Consider the following 21,684-nt stretch of genomic DNA (forward strand, 5'->3'; position numbering starts at 1 on the left):
AAGAGGGAACATCTCTTGGAAAATATATGTATATACTACTTAGATTGAACATTTAAGGTGTGGCAATCACAAAAGTACGACTTATAACCAAATATACTTTATTGCTGTAGATGGATCATGAACAAAGATAAGCATAACCTCATAACCTGAACCAAGTAATAAACCCACTCCAGCATTTACTACCGGAAAACGTGACCATTTTTACGACCATGTTGAAACAGAAGCCAACCATCACCTCTTGAAAAGCAACTACACAGCTTCTTAGGTTCAATTTGATGTATTCAGGCTTGTGGGTTGAATTATCTCAAGCCAACCTCACTCACCAAGGTTGCATTTGTAGGAAATATTTTTTCATTTTGCATTTCCAATTTTTTTAGAAAATGGTGTCGCATCTAATTCTAAACCGGGCTTTTGGGTGTCGAGCTTGAACCCGTTTGATGGTCATGTGGTCAAAATAAACAAGACTAACTTTGTTTGTACATGGAAAAAGTTTTGTATTGTATTTGCAGTTTTTGTTATTTTAATTTTTTTTCCCAAGATGATGTATTGTTTTTTAGTTTAGTATGAGATTGAAAAGCCACCTATATCGGATTATAATTCCCTGTTTGTTCCTCATTTTTGCTATATATATATATTTTTGTATACCAACAAATGAAAGGGCAGTTTGTTAAAAGTTTCACTCGTTTACATTCGGACATTCCTAATGTAAAAATGAATGTTAACCATGAAAACATACAAAAAACGAACACCTACAAACTAGAACACCATGCTTTACCACCACCTAAATTAGTCACGATAAAACCAACCTATAATTTTAATCAATCTTGAGATTATCACATAAATCTAAATTCACAGCCTTAATCAGACAATTTAATGCAAAAATAAAATCTTTACACAAACATTGCAATAAACTACATTCCTGCCCGTTTAATTTGTGACGTAATGTCGTGTAGCTAAATCATTCTGATGAAGTGATTTTAGTGTTGCCCATTTCCAAACAAAGACATGAGGTAACTCATTTTATATACACTAAAATGTACAAAACATGATACAAATTCTATCATATATATTCTTCCATCGGACGAAACTCTAGGCCCCATACAATAAGGCCGTACATAGTTCCTTCATATATTTTAAGTTTCAAATTGATATCGTCCCAATAGATACTATTAATATCCGCTTGATGAGGCTTTGATTTGAATTTCCAAACCTCAACCTCCATCCATCCATCATCCCGCTCCTCTGGACATTGAGTAAAGTCGTTTAAATTCCATGAGTGTGGGGTTTTAAAATAAAGAATTCGGGTCGGTGTGTTTTCGGGCTGCCGTAGATCTTGTACTATAACCGGACAATGCAACCTACAATGATTTTCTGATAGCTTGAATACAAGGTAACACGTATATTCTGTATTTGGTAACAATCTGTTGCTTTGAATGATGTACTTGATACGAAATACTTGCGTTGATAGAATCTCAATCGCCTTTTGGAATCTGGATGTAAATTTGGAGAAAAAAACTGCCTTCAAAATCTAGGAAACTATTCCACAATGTAAATATGTACATATTAAGCAAATTTACATATAACAAACTTTCTTATATTATGAAAGCAATTCTTTTGTGCAAAGTGAAGCTAAATAAGGATGTTTCAGGCTTTCAGTTATTTAAGTTAGCAAAGTTGAGGGAAAAGTAAGCCTACTTAATTTACATGAGAAGGGGAAATGAAATGAAAAAAAGGGAAGATTTATGATTAGAATGTAACTAAAGTTGGTTCGAAAAACTAACCTGTATTGAGTCTCGAGTTTCGAATTAAAAAGCTTCACATTTGAAGGATCGAAAATGGCATCCATTGCTGAAACCCTATAATATTTTTCCTTGTTGCTTGGGTTGAACAACTTTAGACATGTGTGAGTCAAAGTACTACAAATATCAAAAGGAATACTAGCTACGAAACGTTGAATTGGATCTATGTTCGAGGTTGGAGCAAGGACTAGTTGGGCTTCCTTTAAGTTGTTGTTTTCGTCATGCTTCTCCTGTAGAAATATGATGAGTTGATGACAACCAGATATAAATATATAAACATAGACAAAATAATCTGTATTAGGAACCAAAGCGTATTCTAAAACTTGCATTGTCATTTGCTCGACACTCGAGGCCTTCAACATAGATGACATCACTTTCACAATAGCATTTTGAAAAGCTCTCTAGTAGAAACTCAAAGTCAGTATCTTCCTTGTTATTCAAGAACCGATACAATTCAATCCGCATCCACCCATCTTCGCTCCATGTTGCGAAATATGCATGTAAGGTTTCATTCCCCATTTTGTATGTTAGGTTCACATACATTTGTTTAGTTGGAGACTTTCTGGCACCACAAAATTTGAGGACAAGATGAACGCTATAATTGACACCCACAGATAAAGATCGGGTTCTTATCTTTATTTTGATTTTCAAATTCGAAATATCTGATATCTCCGCTATTTTACTAAACCTGCACATGTTACAAGATACACATTGTTAGGGCCGTAAACGAACACAAGTTTGACAAATCGTTCGACTAGAAGTTTGATCATATAGAACATGAACATAAATACACGTTTAGTCAAATGAACATACTTCTCGTTCACTCATTAATGTTCTTTTATGTGTGTGTATGCTTGTACTTACATAGCTGAATGTTAAATACTAAAATCACAATTATGCATGTCAGCTAACTATTTTCAACAAATGGATACTTTGTAATGTTTAATTTGAATCCAAATACTTCTAATCTATGTTTCTTAGTTTGTGTTAGTTCGGTTGCGTTCGTTTGCATTCTTCATGAACACAAATGAACGAACATTAGCAAGCCAAATTTCTTAATGAAAGAACATGAACATACTTTTATGTTCGTTGGTCCATCATGAACCATTCGTGAAACTAAACAAACGAACATGACAAGGCCCCATTCATGTTTGTTTACTTCATTTACAACCCTACATATTGAAGTCTGGGACTCTAGGGTGAAGGTTTTTTTTGGTTCCTTAAGTTGATTCATTTGGTTTCGATTTCAACCAGCAAGTTTGAATCAATATATATGTTGCCCTAGAAATAAAAAAAATAAAATTTTTGAAGTATAAAGAAAAAATTGTTCTCTTATGACGCCAAGTTGAGTAAAAACACACAAATAAAACTGAAAATAACAAAGTGAATATATAAATAATAGTGAGAAAAGTTACTTCATTGTAATCTAATTTTATGTTAATATTGTCTTTGAGTTGCAAAATGTAACCAACAAAAGTAACAAATATGGGGGATTGATCAAGCAACCTATGACATCAAACAAAACGGGATTTCCATTAGGCCACAGATGGCATAAGTTATATACTACAGCTCAAATTTGTTATATATGTTTATAAAGGAAAAACAAGAATTCTGTAAAATACACATTATGGGCTAAAAACTTTGTGGGGGCGAGCACCTACTTCTCCATGCTAAATCTGTCCCTGGCATCACACACTTCTACTTCCCTATTGACTTTCTTTTTCTGATCAAACTAAGTAAAATAGGTAGGTAGTACTTTTACTCTTACTCATCTGTGTGTAGGTAAACTTGGACTTCGAGCGACTTATGCTGGTTTTTTACTTTTAGAAACAATTTTTGGACATGTCTAACATATGACAATTTTCATGTAGTTAGTTTATGGGTTCCTCAAAACTTGTCATCTCTAAAACTAAAAGAACTCAAACTTCATATATAACTTTTTCATATGAGAGGGATATGAATTGTAATTACATCTAATAAATTTCATCGTGTATGCGCACACAAAGAGAAAGAAAGGAACCTTGACTCTGGAATAGATAACCACTTAAGTGAGCCATGATTTTCATATGAAAATTGGCTTGCTGATACCATTTCGTTTCTTATTCCATTGCTTCCAAGTGCAAACCACTGTTACACACAAAACAAACAAATCAAACCTGTTTGCTTAAATACATTAATGACTTCACACTAACAGTTAAGAAAATAGCAACTAAAGTATAAACCAGGGGCTGATCTCATTAATAACTAGGTAGGTCCTAGGACCCACCTTAGATTTTATCATTTTAATATGCTTAACTCATTTAGGGAATATGGTTTAGAAAGATTAGTAACTCTTTGGGAACTACCTTAGATTTTTATTTGTTAGGAGCTATCTTAGAATTTTTTGTTCATCCACCTCACCTCATCAGATCCTTTAATTGTTGGATCTGATTTTGAGCCATTTTCCCCATGTTTTTTTCCGTGTTTAACTTCTCATGGTTCTTTTATCAATCAGCAACCAGGCCCATTTCGACATGCATGAAACTTTTATCTGGTGAATTATCAATATTCAAGCTAAGTTAAGGCCCTCGTAGTTTTAAATCCTACATTCGCCATTGTTATAACTGTTGTATAAAGTATAAACACTAATTTTTGTAAGAGCATTGATATATATTATAGCAAGATCTGAGAATCGCAACTGAAGTTTTATTCACACGAATAGATAAATAAACAAGAGGTGTTTGTGGTTTTAAATCTTTGTTCATAGTAAAACATGTATGGGAGAAAAAATGGAGAAGATACATGTGATAGAGGAACATGATAAGTACCACTTTGCCCTCATGAGTAAGGATTCCCTTGGAGAGTATGTCATAAAGATCCTTCCCCTTTGTGGTAGAGTAGACCTCGGGAATTTCTGACATCTGGATTATTTCCTTGTATTCTTTAGGCAGTCCCGCTTCCCATTTTTCATAATCTTCCTATATATAAATAAAGCATAAAAGAAATAAGTTGATTCATTTTGATCATGAAAGTCAACAGTTTTTACAATGAGAAATAAAATAACAATATATTTATAAAAGGTGAGGTTTAAATAAAAACGTCAGCAATGATTTTATATAATTTTTTATAATATGAGAAGAATTATACATGAAACCAATTGTTTAGTATTGTTCGTATCCAATTTCACAACCTTTATTGTGTATTTTTCTTGCTACCTCTGTTGATTTTTTTTATTTGGTATACATGCATAAGTAAAAGATGGCCAATTTTTCATCAAAAGAAAAGAAATGAGAACTTACTTGCACCTCCAACGCTTTCTTTAGTTGTACTAATACATCGCCTGCCGTAGGCCGCTCTTCTCTCTTGTCATGTAAGCATCGATAGGCAATATTTGCAAATGTAGCCAATGATTCTGGACCAATTTGTTCTTTTATACCATCGAGCACCATTTCTTCAACTTTCCCTTCTAGATATTGCCTTTTACATAACGAGGAGAAAGATTGAGGATGATCCTTACAGCCCTCAGCCCATGCCAATCTTCCACACAAGATCTCAAATAAAACCACACCAAATGAATATACATCAGATTTTCCAGTTAAGAAACCTTGTTTGTTATCTGGGTCAAAATAGCCGTTTGCACCATAAGCATTATTGCTAACATGTTCCATGTCCTGCGGCAATGAATCCAATGATGACAACTCCAAATTTGAAATTTTTGCCTTCCAATCATCATGTAGCAGAATGGCATGGCTTTGGATATTCCTATGTACCACCTTCTTTAGCATTACAGCACCCTCATGGAGGAAATTCAATCCGCATGCAACACCAATGCATATCTTGAGTCTAATAATCCATGTTAGACTAGCGTCATCCAAATGCATATCAAGACTTCCATTAGATGCATTCTCATAGACGATGATCCTTTCATCCATTTCGTTACAATAGCCTGCAAGACCGATGATATTCTCGTGCTTATGCTTGAAAATAATATTAAGTTCCGTCTGAAACTGATGATGTGCTTGACTAAACTTGGTATCCCACCGTTTTGCAACAATGCCATCCGTGTTGGAACTCCCACTAGCGGTAGCACTAGCACTGGCACTGGCATCGGCACAGGCATCGGCACATGGAACCACTCCTTTATAGGCCATCCAATATCTTCCGCTCCCAAAACAATTCTTTAAACAAAAGTTTTCTGTGGCTGATTCAACAGCTTTAAGTGAAATTTTGAGGCTTTTAACGAGGTTTTCCTGTGAAGCATGTGGCTTCAATCAACTTCATAATTCAATAAGAATATGAAATTCATGTAAGATTTCAATAACAAAATTGGAAACAAAGGTCAAGGGTTCGATCCTCACTTCCATCAAAATGGCCGAAAAATCTTGTGGAAGAAGTCTCTCTACCTTTGGTAGGGGTACACCTCCCCCATACCTTGTGGAAGACTGGGTTGATTTATTGTTGTTTGTACTATGTCTAAGATTTCAATCTTTCATTAAGCCAAGATCTTTGATTTAAACTCCCAAAAAGCAAACTCATGCGAACCTCTTGGTACTAATTATCCAATATATATGTTGTATTCATTTATGTTATGACACAAAAGTAGCAATCATACTAACTTTCTAATTGTCTAAATTAATTCATCTATCGAGAGGGTTATTTACTTTTACTTATATTTGTTCCCCGACCTGTGAAATACTGACTCCGTCCTATAATAAGTGCCAACATTTAAATATTAGTTTCTCTAATTAGATAACTGTCATATCCGAAGTAATTATATTCAAATACTTTCAAGGATAAAATTGTCATTTGGTCAGCCAAAACACAATCATTATATTTTCCTAAACTTTGTGATATTCAAATATGAAACATATAGAATGAGACGAAGTATATTTTTTGAGTTATAATTTGAAGCATATATATACACACTTCTCATTGAATTTACTTTGTTATTAATCTAGTGTAAGACACACAAAAGTCAAGTACTTTATCTCTTAATAATAACTACTTGATTCCGAACTTAATTCAAGAAAATATAAGACTATTATCCTACTAGTAGTCTACATTTGACCTTATATTATGTCATAAACTTTCTTATTATTTGAGGTCAATAATTCAACAAACCATAAAACCTTATGAATGTGACATGTGGATTCCACTTAATCTCTTTCCTAATCTTACTCCTCGATTTTCCACATGTCACCATTCTATGACTTAGGAGGATATTTAGGCTTATGAATTAGGAGGATTGATCATTACCATGTGAATTTCTCTTTCCTAATCTTACCCCTTGATTTTCCACATGTCACCATTCTATGACTTAGGAGGAGTTTTAGGCATATGAATTAGGAGGATTGATCATTAACCATACAATATGGAAAATGATTAATCCTCCTAAACATTAGCCTAAAAAACCTCCTAAAACCTTATGAATGTGACATGTGGATTCCTTTTAATCTCTTTCCTAATCTTACCCATCCATACAACATGGAAAATGATTAATCCTCCGAAACATTAGCCTAAAAAACTTCCTAAAACCTTATGAATGTGACATTTGGATTCCACTTAATCTCTTTCCTAACTTACCCCTTAATTTTCCACATGTCACCATTCTCTGACAGAAGAGGATTTTTAGGCTTATGAATTAGGAGGATTGATCATTACCATACAATTTATGAATTTAATAGAGTTATTAGTGTTAATATACTCTGAATTAACATGAAAATAACTCCTATACTTTCCTAGATTGATATGAACTAATCATGATACCTAAGTACAAATAAACAATATGCAATAAAAGAAAGAATGTTTTACTTGAAAATAATTACTTACTTGAATGTTAAGAGCTATCTCAAGTCTTTTGATGACAATTTTTATGGTTGGACGCTGTGCTGGAACTTCTGCCAAACATTGATATGCAATACTTAAGAATGCGTCAAGTGAATCTTGAATAGGTAGTCTATTTGAAGTTAATATGTCTTCATCATAGTGTTCCTTCAGTGTAGGATCCATAATTTGCTTTATTGTTCCATCACTGAAGCATCGGCAAACAATGGGTGCAAGCCCATTTTTGTTTTCAACTATATATGTTGGATCGTAAGCCAACCTCCCACAAAAGATCTCAAAGAGAATCACTCCCAACGAGTAGATGTCTGATTTATTTTTCAATTCACCTGGTCCGTGGTATACTTTTGTGCGTACATTATTATCGGAGATGTTTGTGCTTCCCTTCTGATTTGACAAGAGTAATTTCGAGATCCCAAAGTAAGCAATCTTCGCCTCCCAATTTTTTCCTAGCAGAATATTGGCACTCCTCATGTCAACGTCTATCGTCCCTTTCTTGCGGTCCATCATGTAATGTAGGTGACGGAGTCCACTTGCAATCTCAAGGCACTTATATAGACGTTGAGTCCATGTATGCTTACTCATGTTATCAGTGCGTCTCAGATAGTCATCAAGGCTTCCGTTAGAAGCATGCTCGTAGACAATGATCTTATCATCACCTTCGTCACAAAAACCAAGAATAGGGACTATGTTAGGATGCCTATAACTAATATGCATTTCAACTTCTTCAAAAAACCCTTGTTCTCCTCGCCCGTCTTCTCTATTAAAGAAACGTTTTATAGCTACGCTGATGCATCTCTTGAGTGGTACACCATTATTCTCCCCTTCTATCGCCAACAAACTTTTTTTGTCAGAATGATCGAGTACTGCTTTGTACAGCAGACCATTTGAGTCTCTTCCACAGCAATATTTTTTGGCAAAATTCTCAGTTGCAAATGCTATATCACTAACCCTAAACCTTGAGAGTACCATGGTTTCCCCCTGCAATATCGAGTATTTAAAAAAAAATTTGAACGCTCTTGTCTATAAAGATGTTCATAAGGGTGATAAAAGTATAAGGGAACCACCCAGCCTTTGTAAAATCCCAGGATATATATGAACTTCACCCCACAAAAAGATAATTTGTTTGAGTTTAGTAGAAGCATTAAATAAACAAGAAAATTTCAAACTTTGTATTCAAAAGCAAAACTAAAATCATTAGTTATTAACGAGCACAACATAAGAATTTGTAGTGAACACCTAACAGTTGATTAAGTCGTGCTGACTGTTGAGTGAGTTTTCTATACTATATATAAACCATTTAGACACCCGTTGAAACTTAAATTTTAGAGCATGTTTAAATACACTCTAATCTTATGTTCCAGTTCTTGATTTCCTACTTGAAACAAAGTTCCAGTTTATGTTCTTGATTTCTCTCCTTTTTTTTGTCGATGTCCTTAAAATAAGATTTCTGATTTCTCTTTCTTTTGTATACGTTTCTGATTTACAGTAAAAGATAGTTTTTAATTAATTCCAGCCCAACCTTTATTATTTATCGCCCAATTAAATCATTTAAAAAATGAAAAAAAAAAAAAAGGAACACATGTTCTTCCAGTTTCCTTCTATTTGACTTATGAAACAAAAACTTCTATTTTTTTTTTATTAAGAAAAAATGGGAAGCAACAAGTGACTGTACTATTGCTGGAATACTCAACTATTCCTCTATTCTTAAAATACCAGATAAACAATGGAGTATGGCTGTTCAAACTGGCCTTGACAGTTTGGACAAGGATACATACTTGAGTGAAGATCCTCAGGATCCTAAACCCGGAAATGGAAACTCGATGACAGTGGAATTAGAATGGCTCTTTGGACCTACATGTTTTGAGTATTGCTCCTAATTACCCTACTACAAAGAAAATGTGGGAACATTTGCAATCCTCTTTTTCAGCCAAGAAATCCATTTCCCATGCCTACTCTATCTACAGTTGACTCTAACCTTACAAACTATTATACGAGAATCTCAAAACTAGCCAAAGAACTACTTGTAATAACCTAAGAGATTCTTTGCTTTTCTACACTACTTTCTCCGCAGACAGGAGATGCTTGTTGAACATCTTCCTAGGCCCCTTCCATTGTACTCTTCCCTTAGTGGAACTCCCACAGAGAATACAAAACTGCCCTAAACATATCCCATTTTAGATCTCATAGAGCTATTAAAGATTAGTAGGTCTAAAAAGCCACAATCATATCATTTAATTGTATGAGTTATAAAGTTCATATTTTTTATATTCTTCTTATGTACATAAAAAAATAAAGTTTGTGCTTTATGTAATCAAAACTTCTGTCGATAAAAAACCTGCACTACTTTTATAACATGAAAGAGCAAACCATTTACTGAAAGTGAACAATAACATGAAGAAAAGAAACGTGAATGATGTAAATCATTAACTTACTTGCAATTTTAATGCATGCTTGAGTTCTTTAATGACGGCCTCCATTGTTGGACGTTTGGCTTGAGTTTCTGCCAAACATTGATATGCAACTATCGAAAATGAGTCAAAAGAATCTTGATTGGGCCCTCTATTTAGAGTAAATATTTGTGCATCATCTTCCTCTATTATTTGAGGATCTATCAATTCCTTTAACGTTCCTTCATTGAACCGCCGTCGCACAATAGGTGCAAGCCCTTTGTTATTTTCCATCATATAAATTGAATCATAGGCTAATCTCCCTGATAGGATCTCGAATAGAACTACTCCAAATGAGTAAACATCTGATTCTTTTTTGTACTTAAATGTAGTCAGATATTCAGGATCCATGTACACCTCTGTGCCAGCAATATTTCTGGTATAGATAGTGCTTGCTTGTTGATTGCTAGGATGGAATTTGGAGAGCCCAAAGTCAGCAACCTTTGCTTTAAAATTCTCATCCAGCAAAATATTTTGGCTCTTAATATCTCGATGTATTATCCTTGGTTTACCCTCCATATTGGTGTGAAGGTAATTAATTCCATGTGCAATATCGAGACAAATTTGTATTCTTTGTGACCAAGTAAAATTAATCTGTTTACTTGTGCTTTCCAGATAATCACTTAGGCTTCCTTTAAAAGCATACTCATATACAAGAATCATTTCATGGCCTTCTCTACAAAATCCAAGAAGAGAAACTATGTTTGGATGATTACACCTTGTAAGTAATTCAATCTCTGTCAAAAACCCTTCTTTACCTTGCTCATCTGATCTACTGAACATGCGTTTTATAGCTACAGTTTTTCTTTTCCTGGGAAGCTCATCTTTACATCTCCCTTCCATTGATGACAAACTTTGGAAATCTAACACGTCAAGTTTTGCTCTGTATACTATACCATACCCGCCTGACCCTACAACATTCTCTTCATCAAAATTATTTGTGGCCAACTTTATTTCGCTTAGCGGAATCTCCAAAAGGTCCATCTACAAAATTATGTGTCATGTGAAAAGAGGAGTATTTTTCAGTTCATACATGCTAGCAAGGATAATAATGAAATAGAAAGCAAACAGCATCTTTTACACTAATTCATTCCCATCTAGAAGCATAACATATTACAGTAACACTTCAGTGCATTAGATTTTATATTCTAATAACTTCAAATGTTCCACGATAAAATACTCTCCTCTTAAATGCTCTAGGTTGATTATGGTGAAAACTCAGTTTTAAATACCCCAATCACCTCAAAAGTAAATTAAAAGGATAATATTTACCTTCAAGTGGTTAGATGCTACACCATCCCCTGCATCGGCTAAAATTTCCTTTTATCCAAATAACCACAATGGAAAATAGATAAGTAGACATAAAAATAATGCCAGAAGGCTTAAGAAAATCAAAATAAACAAAATGACAATCTTACAAGATTTTCATGATTCAGTTGAAGTTCAAACACTTCCTCAAGTTCTTTGACAATCTGATCCATAGTTGGACGCTCCACAAGTTGCTGATTCAAGCAGTTTTGTGCTATATTCAAAAATAGTGTCAACGATTGCGTGTCCATTTGTCTCTTTAGATTAGGATCAATGATCTCATCTAACTTCTCCTTATCACCATTGTCTTTAACGGATGTTTTTTTCCCGCAAAGGACTTCCAACAATAATACCCCGTAAGAGTAAATATCATATTTAGGTGTTATAGTGCTTGTGGAGTCAAAGTAGCAAGAAAAATGGAGGCGATGCGTCCAACTTTGAGGATATTTTGTGGAAAGTCCAAAACCGAATATCCTAGGTTCCCAATCTTCATCTAAAAAAATTTTAGAGCTATTGATGTCACAATGTATGACATCATAATGGATGTAATTCAACGCACGTGCAACACCTAAACATATTTGTAGTCTACGGGACCATGTAAGAGTTGGATCATGTAGGTGTTGGTACAAAATACCATGAAATGCCCCCTCGTAAATGATTATCTTTTCATTATCACCGTCATAATACTCAAATATAGAGCTGATATTTTTGTGCTGGAGACTAGAAAGAAATGATATCTCAGCCTTGAACTCAATGTATGTATTCCCATACTTACGATCTAACCTCCACACTGCAATATTCATTAACTTCCCATTTTGCAAGAGTTGTCCTTTGTACAACTTTCCTGATCCATCGTCCTTAATGAGATTTTCACTAGAAAAATTGCTTGTGGCGGATAATATCTTTTGAAGATGCGTCTAAGTAACACAAAAATGGGAGATATCAGCAAATCTATCTAATTAAACAATAAACCAAATTTGAAACGAAATCAAGGCATAGTTTGTTACAAAAACGCAATGAAACAATTCTTGCTAAGCAAAATACAAGACTTCCAATATTAGATTTGAAACAAATTAGCATACAGGCAAATACAATCACAAGTGATTATCATCTTTTTACCACAACAGAAAAATCAGTTTCAATTATTATTTGAATATAACTTTTTTTGTATTTATATATTTTGAGAGTTCTTAGTCAAAATAAACTTCATTTTAGTTTGTTATTAAAAATGGTGTTTGTTGGTTTTCAAAGAGAATTCAGCATCTAAAAAATGTGGATTTTACAAAAGAAATCTTTTTAATAAAGAAATGCAGAAGATTGTGTTTTCTAAAAGATTCCTTTTAATCCTAATTTGACAAATGAGAAATTGGAGCTTGTCAAAAATTTGAAATTTTCAAATAGTTTCCGCAAATCAACTTCTTAATTGTTATGATTTTTACAAAGTTTTCTATTTTAAAAAGTTTGGAAGATAATCTTATTAAAGGATAAATAGTGATCATCTCTATATATAAAAAGAAAGTAGGCAAAAGGTCATAGAATACCCCAACAGAGAAGAACATGTATTCGAAGTGAAGTACATTTCTCAATAGCAAAAAAGAACGTATCTTTACAAATAAGAAAAATGATAAATATGACTAGATTGGTTGACCTACGTATTAGAATGTAAGCATATAAACATGTAACAATTCACGAGTAAGCGCAACGGAAGAATCGAATATGCAATCAAATTAATTAACAAAGAAAGGAATTGAAACGTGTACCTTTGCGCAAAGCTTCCAATATTATTAATATAGGGTTTAAAGTAAAACCCCTCTACGATCGCACACTAAACACCCCTATACCGTATGCTAGTACCCCGATCATGAACCAAACAACCCTTTGTTTAAACCCTCAAAGTCGAAACCCTAAGCAAAACCCGAAAACCCTTTTTCTTGCTACAAACTGAAAACCGAAAACCCTTTGGAGAGGGGGTTTTCGGCCGAACTAAGAGAGGGAGCGAGGAGAGGTTTTTCACAATTGAATGTATTGTGAATGTATGTAAAACCCTTAAGCCTAAGCCCTCTATTTATAGGCTTAATTAAGAGGGTTTTAAACATGGTGACCAAGTAATCTCACCCTTATGGTGTGGAATAAGGAAACAAATACTAATTCCTTATTTCACTCCAATACCTCCTCTATAATTAATTATATCCATAATTAATTAATTCGTGATTATATTTTAATTAATATATTACATAATATACTAATTAATAATATAGAGTTACCATGTCATTTCGTGTGACCCCGTAGGCTTAAATTATTTCCGGACATGCGTTTATTATAACGTGATCACATACCAACATACCAACACTACGAATACGCCTTAAAATATGGTGCTGACATATGGTGTGATCAGTGGTTAAAAATAAGATAGGAAAACAATAATTTTATAAATTTCACTCTCTAAATTTTTACACATATTTGTAGGCCTACCAATTAGTTTCATACAAAAATGACAATACCTTTTCTACATCCCTCTTTAATGCAGCCTCCATCCTTGTCTGCAAAAGCAAGGTTTATAATTACCTTTTTGATTAAATATGATCATATATTATTAAAGGAATTTGAGCTGAATTATCGTTATTTATATCTTACTAAAAACGGATGTTTGTGGCCCTCTTCCAGTTTAAAATTAACTAAGGAGTGAAGTGTTTAACTAGTGTTTAACTACCAATTACAGAAAAAGAGAGAGGATTATTACTTTAACTGTCTTTGCTTGGTGTCGTCCGTCCATGAATCCCCCATCGAACTCTTCCATTTCTGCAACCACAACTAAATATAAAATATCCAGAAAAGGGGGGGGGGGGGGGGTGTTTACGGAACCACCGCTGACAGCAGCCAGCAGCCATAGTCAGGGGACATAAGCAGCAATAAGCATTCACTAAATAATACTCGTAATAATTATTAATAATAACAGATTTATTTATAAATTTTAAAAAAAGTAACAAAAAGAAAAAAAAAAAGCTAATGATCTGGAAGACGAACTGGGTAACATCAAAGATTATTGAAAACAATGTAAATTTAAAAACCCATTAATAAAAATTGTAACTTGACAAGTAATTAAAGATCACAAATATCAATAAGTAAATATATATACGGAGTAATTAATTAACTTACCACTTTACCAGTACCTAGGTAGTTGTAGCTAGATACAGAAAATGAAATCTATAGATATAGTTATATAGAAACAGATAAGCTGGCAATTGAGATATTTAGAGATATCAGATATATAGAAATAAAGAAATACATAGATGTGTAAAGATATACACAAGCTGTAGTATTTGTGTTGGTGTCACTTCATGGGTTTGAGTTTGAGTTTGAGCTTGAGTTGACACCTTTGACTCCTTGCAAGGTATAAACGTGGTGGTGAACAAAAGTTATGGTTTTATTTTCTACCATTTCACTATGCTCGTTTTGGACCTCAAGGGTTTTGCTTAGTGACCGGTCTACGGTAAAACGTGGTGGTGAACAAAAGTTATGGTTTTATTTTCTACCATTTCACTATGTTCGTTTTGGACCTCAAGGGTTTTGCTTAGTGACCGGTCTACGGTTCGGGTGTCATGACTCATTCGGTCCATATATCCAGAATATCCGCGGCCCATTATGGGTGTTTAATGTTCTTCCGGGCTACAATAAGGGTGGTGATGGTTTGAAAGTTTCTGATTTCGAGAAAATGTTACAGGAAGGTCGTTCAGGTGGGGTGAGTGGTATTGATTTTGTTCGACTATGCGTTATATTGCTTGTTGAGGTTGGCTTTACTAGAAAACAATCAACGCAAATTGTTAGTCCTGATATGTTATCATTGGCCGAAAATTTGGAAGCATTCAACGTGTTTCCATGGGGTACATACCTTTGGCGAAAGGTATATGAACAACTACCTGGTAGTCGGGCCAAGCTTAAGGAAGGATAGGGGCATAAATACACTCTGATCGGCTTTATCTGGGCATTCAAGGTATCCACGAAATGTATGCATATATAATATCTGAAACTCACACTTTACAACAATTCGAGCTTTTAAACTCCAAGAGTGACACTACTCATTTGAAACCAATTTCCATATACCACCTCATTCACTACTCACTCACCCCCATTCCACTTTTTATGGGCATCTCACCACTTAATACAATTTTCATTTTATTTAAAAACATAAATTCCACTAAAAAGAAAAACATGAAAATATAACGAGAGCAAGTACCCGTGTGTTGCGGCGGTGAGAAGGTGAGGGTGATAGGTCCTAGAGTGTGATAGCCAAATGACTTAGCCGTACGGGTTTCGCTCTCGGATTTAAAAATTTATCGAAAGTATATCGAATGACATCTCTAATGAAAGAGCATGAAATTTTAAAAACACCCATATAATTTTTATAATTTATCGATGTACGGCTTTTGAGATAAAAGATTTTGAATGAATTGAAGGAAGAAATGATTTATGGGGGAGAGAAAAAAAAATGATTGGTTGAGATTTGAGGAGAGAGAAAGGGTGTTAAGTAAATATGGAATTAATATATAGATATTTTGAGAAAGTAAATGTTGAAACTTAAAATGTAAATAATGGAGATCTGCTTTATAATATAGTATAGATAATAATTAAGTTTAAAGACACCCACCATACTTTCTCAACTGACAAAAGATAAAATCAGAGCCAAAACAAAAACCAGAAATACACATTGACCCCTGAACTTTTTTGCCATCTCTAACACTGTATTCTTGAGTTTTTTTTTTCTAATAGAAAGGAGAAGAAAGGAAAATTAAAACAAAAAAAAATCTATTCTTGAGTTTCTTTTATCAATAGAAAGAAAAAGATTTGATAAGAAAATCAACTTCTTTTTTCATACTAAATTTTCTGGCCTAAATGGCCTAATTCCAAAGGAAAACCTTGTCATTCTTGCAAAATGACTAATCTGTCATCTGTAATCTTCTTCCAAGTTTTCAATTTCATGTGTATTTGTTTTTATAGGTTGTAGATCAGATTAGGCTTTCAGTCATACTCTCAATGAAATGAACCCTTGCCGTCGTGGATAAAAAAAACAGATCTATAGTTGATTTGTTTGTTGATCTATTTTTTTTTTTTGATATATACAAAAAAAGCAAATCCATTGACATTTATAATAATACAAAATTGTGGAGATATAATATATTTTTGGTTATATCGCCTTCACACGATGAATTCTTGCTGAAAACGTCACATACCCTAGCCACCTCACACCGCCGGACCCCGCCGTTTTCTGCTGAAAAGAATAATATAATTGTCAAGTAATTTTTTTTATTTACATGTATTTTATTTTTTTTAAACTTTCTTTCACTTTCTTTATTAACTCAAGAATGGCTTTTGAGCATATATATATATATATATATATATATATATAGGGGTTGGGTATTGTAAAATAAGTATTAAAGTAAAACAAATAAGACAAGATCTTGACCCTTAGATCATGGTTAAATTGATGCACGGAGATTCACAAAACAATTGATGTACGATGATTTTTATGATGCATGGTGATTATCACTATAGAAAAACCTAAAGATCTTGACCCTTAAATCATGGTTAAATTGATGCACGAAGATTCACGAAACAATTGATGTACGATGATTTTTATGATGCATGGTGATTATCACTATAGAAAAACCTATTGTTTAATTTGTTTTACATTAATACTTGTTTTATTTTACCTAAAACCTATATATATATATATAGGGGTTAGTTATTGTAAAACAAATATTAAAGTAAAACAAATAAGACAAGATCTTGACCCTTAGATCATGATAAAGTTGATGCACGAAGATTCACATATATATTGATACACGATGATTTTGATGATGCACAATGATTGTTAATGAAGGAAAATCTATTGTTTTATTTGTTTTACTTTACCTAAAACCTATATATATATTCCCTTTCTTTCCCTATCTAATCCTATCATTTCTTTTCCATACATTTTAAACTCGAGAATATAGTGTAAAAGAAAATCGTAGTTTAGGTCAAACCTTTTTTTCCATGGCTGAAAAACCAAATTCAATTCAGGCTTACTACTCTGAAGCATCACAACACAAATTTCGGTTTTCTACAAAACATAACAAGTATTTATCAAACTTCGGTTTTCTAATTAATCTAACAAGTTTTCATTTCTATTTCTAGGCTTTGGATGCCTCCATAACCGTGTCCACACCCCACAGATTTCCTCTTCCATTATTTCTTCTGCTAGTGGATCCTTAAACTTTGCTTTCTCACTCAATTCTTCAAATTCCGACACCAAATTCTGGAGCCTCGCAACAAATTCAATCAGAAGATTCGTAAAGGTTACTAAGGAAAGTAAACTAGCGCTATGATACATGTCGTGTTCATCTTGAATCACCATTCTTTCAGGTTTATACGAGAATTGTTGGGTTAATGACCTGTGATGACCATTTGTGCCCCCCCAAGGTAAATTGTTACTTATACTACCGGGACCCCTTAATGTTCCAAGCTCAAGTTGGGCTTCATTTAATGTGTTGTCTTCGTTATATACATATGGATCTTCAATGTTTATGAAGTCTCCAGGATCTTCGTTTGGTGGTTCCCCGGTATCCCAATTGTCTGAATCTACTAGAAGATATGACGTTTTGTCAACCTTTTTTTGCAGGTCTTCAGCTGCCTCGTGTACTTCAAGTAGAATATCTACCAACCCTAGTTTTTCCATTTTCATAACTTTGTTACCAAGTTCACGTAACACATTAGCGCCAGCAGTGCCTACCCTTTGAAGTTCGACATGATAAACTCGCCTCCTCTCTGCAGGAGCCTTGCATATTTTACATAGAACATGGTCAATAATGCATATATTAACGGTATTCAAGCATTTAGCTTTAGTGAGGCGCTGAAATACATGCAGCAAGTATAGGTGGCACAATAGGTAGGTCAGAGGGGTTGGGCAAAGGGTAGAAACAGGCTGAGTCAGGATGGATTGACCCATCAACACTTGTTCATATAAGAATTTTTTATACTAAAGGTGTGTGTTTATTATACTTACAAAAAGAACACTATACTACTATTAGAATAAGAATCCTAAGTAAAAAATAAACATTATATGACGGCAAATAGTATCAAAAAATTTTTGGTGCATCTTTAAACCAGTTTGACCCATTTCTCTTTTAACTAAACATTTTTCCCGGTTACTAACAACTAATACATTAAATATGATTAGTAACAACTAATACATTAAATATGATTAGAAACACTGTTGTTTGAAACAAGCGCCAATCCTTTAGGTAAAATTGTTATGAACGACTTTTAAGTTGTTCAGCCCATTTCTCACGTAGCTTATTCTTTTCAGTTTAACCAATTTTAAAAAAAGGGTAATTGGATGGAAACCCCTTGATCCCATGCACCATTTGGCACCCACTAATCCTCAGTTAGGCTAGTGTCAAGGTAAATCTCAACCACTTAATAATCCCCTAATTATCTCAAGTTTGTCTTTGGCAGGACTCAAACCCAAGACCTCCCCTGGAGAGTGCTGGTAGCCAAAATAATGGAATTGAAAGTACATGGAAAGTACAGTTACCTGTATTTCCGAAAGTATGCATCCATGCAAAGCCATAACCATAAAAGAGCAATGCCGTAAAGCACCACTAACTTTCACAAAGTTTCTCCAAGGAAACTTGTACATCTTGTAAGCACCATGAGGTGGCTCCCAGATAGCAAAGCCCAACTGAAAACAACAGACAATATATCACACGTTTTGACCATTGTAAGTCAACCGAACAACTATAAACTTTAAAAACTTGTTGATTCTTCAGTTTGATTTGACAAAATTTATAATAGCATAGATCTTATCAAATTATAGATGTTGAGATCATGGGATGTATCCTCGGTGATAATTTAGTAATAAAACCAATACAGAGTAAGATTTTCCAGAAAACAGGGCTTGACGTGTAAGATACCAAAGTATCCTCTTGACTTTTAGATTCCACGGCCGATCTGTAGCCGGTGTAAAGCGGATCTTCATGAGCTTGGTAAGTAAGAATATTCAAAGGAATCCTTACATATTCAACACAATTGAGATAACAATTAATACAACCTGCAAAGAAGCATAAAGAAATATATAAGAAACCAATATTCACAACAACATAAGAGGTATAACTTAATTTCTTAACTCAAAATGAAGGTTAAAAAAAAAAAAATTTCATTTTTAATAATAATTTGATCTAGATTAAATGAACTCCATGATTCAGTTAACTTTTGAGTACAGTAATAAATAGAGTAAATATCACATAGTGTTGAACCTTCCAGGGAATTAGCAACGCCGTTGAAATTCTTAACCACCAAATTATGTAGATCTTCACCAGCCCAGATAGGATAGATGCCAACATTCACAAGCACACTAACAACGACACCCAGTGCTATTAGCAAAAAAAAACTTATGGCAGTATCTATAAAGTCACTTGCACGATACCCAGAAGCCATTATGTACACATAGGTCAAAGTGAACACTATAAATCCATACTCATAGGCCTTCAATGTAGGGTAAAGTTTTGCGAAAGTTGCAAGTGATCCTGCAGAAGACATTTCACCTAATTCAGCACCATAAATTAGAGGTGGTAATGCTTGCCCATCTACTTATAAATAGGTTGACTCGGTGTATACTTTATGTCTATAAGAATTTAATAAAAATCTTAATAAGATGAAAAGGAAACAGATTAATGGGTCAAATGTCGTCCGAAATGCATTTTAACGTATAAAACCTCCTAAATCAATTTATTTGTGTGATTATAGAAACAACATACTTTTTATGACATCCACACATGCTAACAATTACTTTTCTGGTAAGAAAATGATACACGTGAAACCGGCCTGTATTAGCACATACAAAGAAATGACACATTATAACCTACTAGCAAACCTGACTGACTGCATTTTGCCACCTCTACCTTAAATCCATGTCAAGAAAATGTTAATAGTTACCAATTGTAAGTATGCTAACAATGATAGCAACTTCATCCCATACATCACCAGCTCGTTCACAAAAGCGAGCTAACTCAGCCATGGCTACAGCAAGTCCACCAGCCGACAAAGTCCCAAGTCCACGGTTAAATCCTTTGCTAAAGGTTGCTCCTATATACAAAACAAAGAAAGTCGGTATTGCAACATGAAGAATCCACACAAAATGTTCAAGTAACCAGATAGTGACGGATTTTAATGATTTACATAGCTTCATTAAATTCAATAATGACTTTTAATGACAGTTATGTTCAAAACAGATTAGGCGGCTTAGTAGTAAGTCTCATGTTAGAATCTTACTTAGTAAACATCCCGGGGTGCCAGGGAGAAGGTTCAGAAATGTTCACGGGATACCCGTTTAGACCGTATAAATCTGAGTCAAAAGACTCGCCTTCCCCCATAAACCGACTAACCGAGTACCGTTTATAACAGTAAAATTAATAGGAAAATGCTAACTACAGTCTACACCTAAGGCTCTCACTAACGTGCATAAAATAAAAATTGTACCTTCCATATTAAAAATCCACCCTATAAAATTACAATTATTTTATGCACGTTAACGATAATAACAAGACCCAAAATAATAATATAAGGAGCAGCAGTAAATAGTAAGTTTATGGTCACCTATGCTGACTTCAAAGACAATAACAACAGTAAGAACAGCCCAAACATAATGTGCACTGATGTCAGGAAAAGGCTCTTTCCAAACTATGAACAAAGATATCAAAGCTAAAGTCAAAGCCAACTTTGCTGAAAACGCCACTTTTCTCGGGTCGGATCGTCCCATTTCCCATGCCTTTATCACAACCCCTTTCATATTATTGCACAAACCCATTAATTTCTTATTATTCTTGTTTTTTGATGAATTTTTTTACATGGTTGATGATAGATACAGTAGTAGATACAAGCATTTTAGTGGGTCTTTGGATTTGGATTTAGCTTAATTGATTGACTTGTTAGCTTATGTGGGGCAAGATAATCTCTTTTTGGTGTTTGGATAAATTTATTTCATTATCTTCATAAGCATATTTAAGATTTTTTTTTTTTTTTAAACTAATTGATAAAATGCATTGATATTTTCATTAATTTTTTTTTATTACAGATATAGTTTTAAAACTTTTTTTTTTGTTATACATTCATTTTTATTTTGTATTGATAGAAACCTTTTAATTTCATGTACGTTCATGTAAAATCCGATAAGGGATTTTCTCAAGTTACCTGACACACATTAGAATAATCTTGACCCTTAGATGAAATTCAAGAGTTAAGATTTAAATATACTTTTTAAATATAACCCT

The 21,684-nt window shown here is 33.8% G+C and overlaps 2 protein-coding genes across 2 annotated transcripts; both read right to left on the minus strand.

Annotated features, from left to right (window-relative positions):
• Positions 1-1,006: 1,006 nt before the first annotated feature.
• Positions 1,007-14,702, minus strand: LOC122605002. Its single transcript, XM_043777864.1, has 13 exons — positions 14,534-14,702; positions 14,118-14,176; positions 13,879-13,917; positions 11,488-12,294; positions 11,342-11,389; positions 10,055-11,053; positions 7,608-8,600; positions 5,078-6,028; positions 4,607-4,756; positions 3,820-3,926; positions 2,127-2,487; positions 1,782-2,029; positions 1,007-1,490 (listed from the first exon to the last, which is right to left on the minus strand). The coding sequence occupies exons 2-13, from the start codon at positions 14,172-14,174 to the stop codon at positions 1,061-1,063; spliced, it is 5,190 nt and encodes a 1,729-aa protein (XP_043633799.1). The 5' UTR covers positions 14,175-14,176; positions 14,534-14,702; the 3' UTR covers positions 1,007-1,060.
• Positions 14,703-17,388: 2,686 nt separating this feature from the next.
• LOC122603262 (aluminum-activated malate transporter 9-like) lies at positions 17,389-21,353 on the minus strand. Its single transcript, XM_043775925.1, has 6 exons — positions 21,011-21,353; positions 20,351-20,500; positions 19,672-19,941; positions 19,330-19,466; positions 18,951-19,097; positions 17,389-18,191 (listed from the first exon to the last, which is right to left on the minus strand). The coding sequence occupies exons 1-6, from the start codon at positions 21,219-21,221 to the stop codon at positions 17,520-17,522; spliced, it is 1,587 nt and encodes a 528-aa protein (XP_043631860.1). The 5' UTR covers positions 21,222-21,353; the 3' UTR covers positions 17,389-17,519.
• Between the last annotated feature and the right edge of the window lie 331 nt (positions 21,354-21,684).

Source organism: Erigeron canadensis, chromosome 6 (assembly GCF_010389155.1).
Source record: "Erigeron canadensis isolate Cc75 chromosome 6, C_canadensis_v1, whole genome shotgun sequence".
NCBI lineage: Eukaryota > Viridiplantae > Streptophyta > Magnoliopsida > Asterales > Asteraceae > Erigeron > Erigeron canadensis.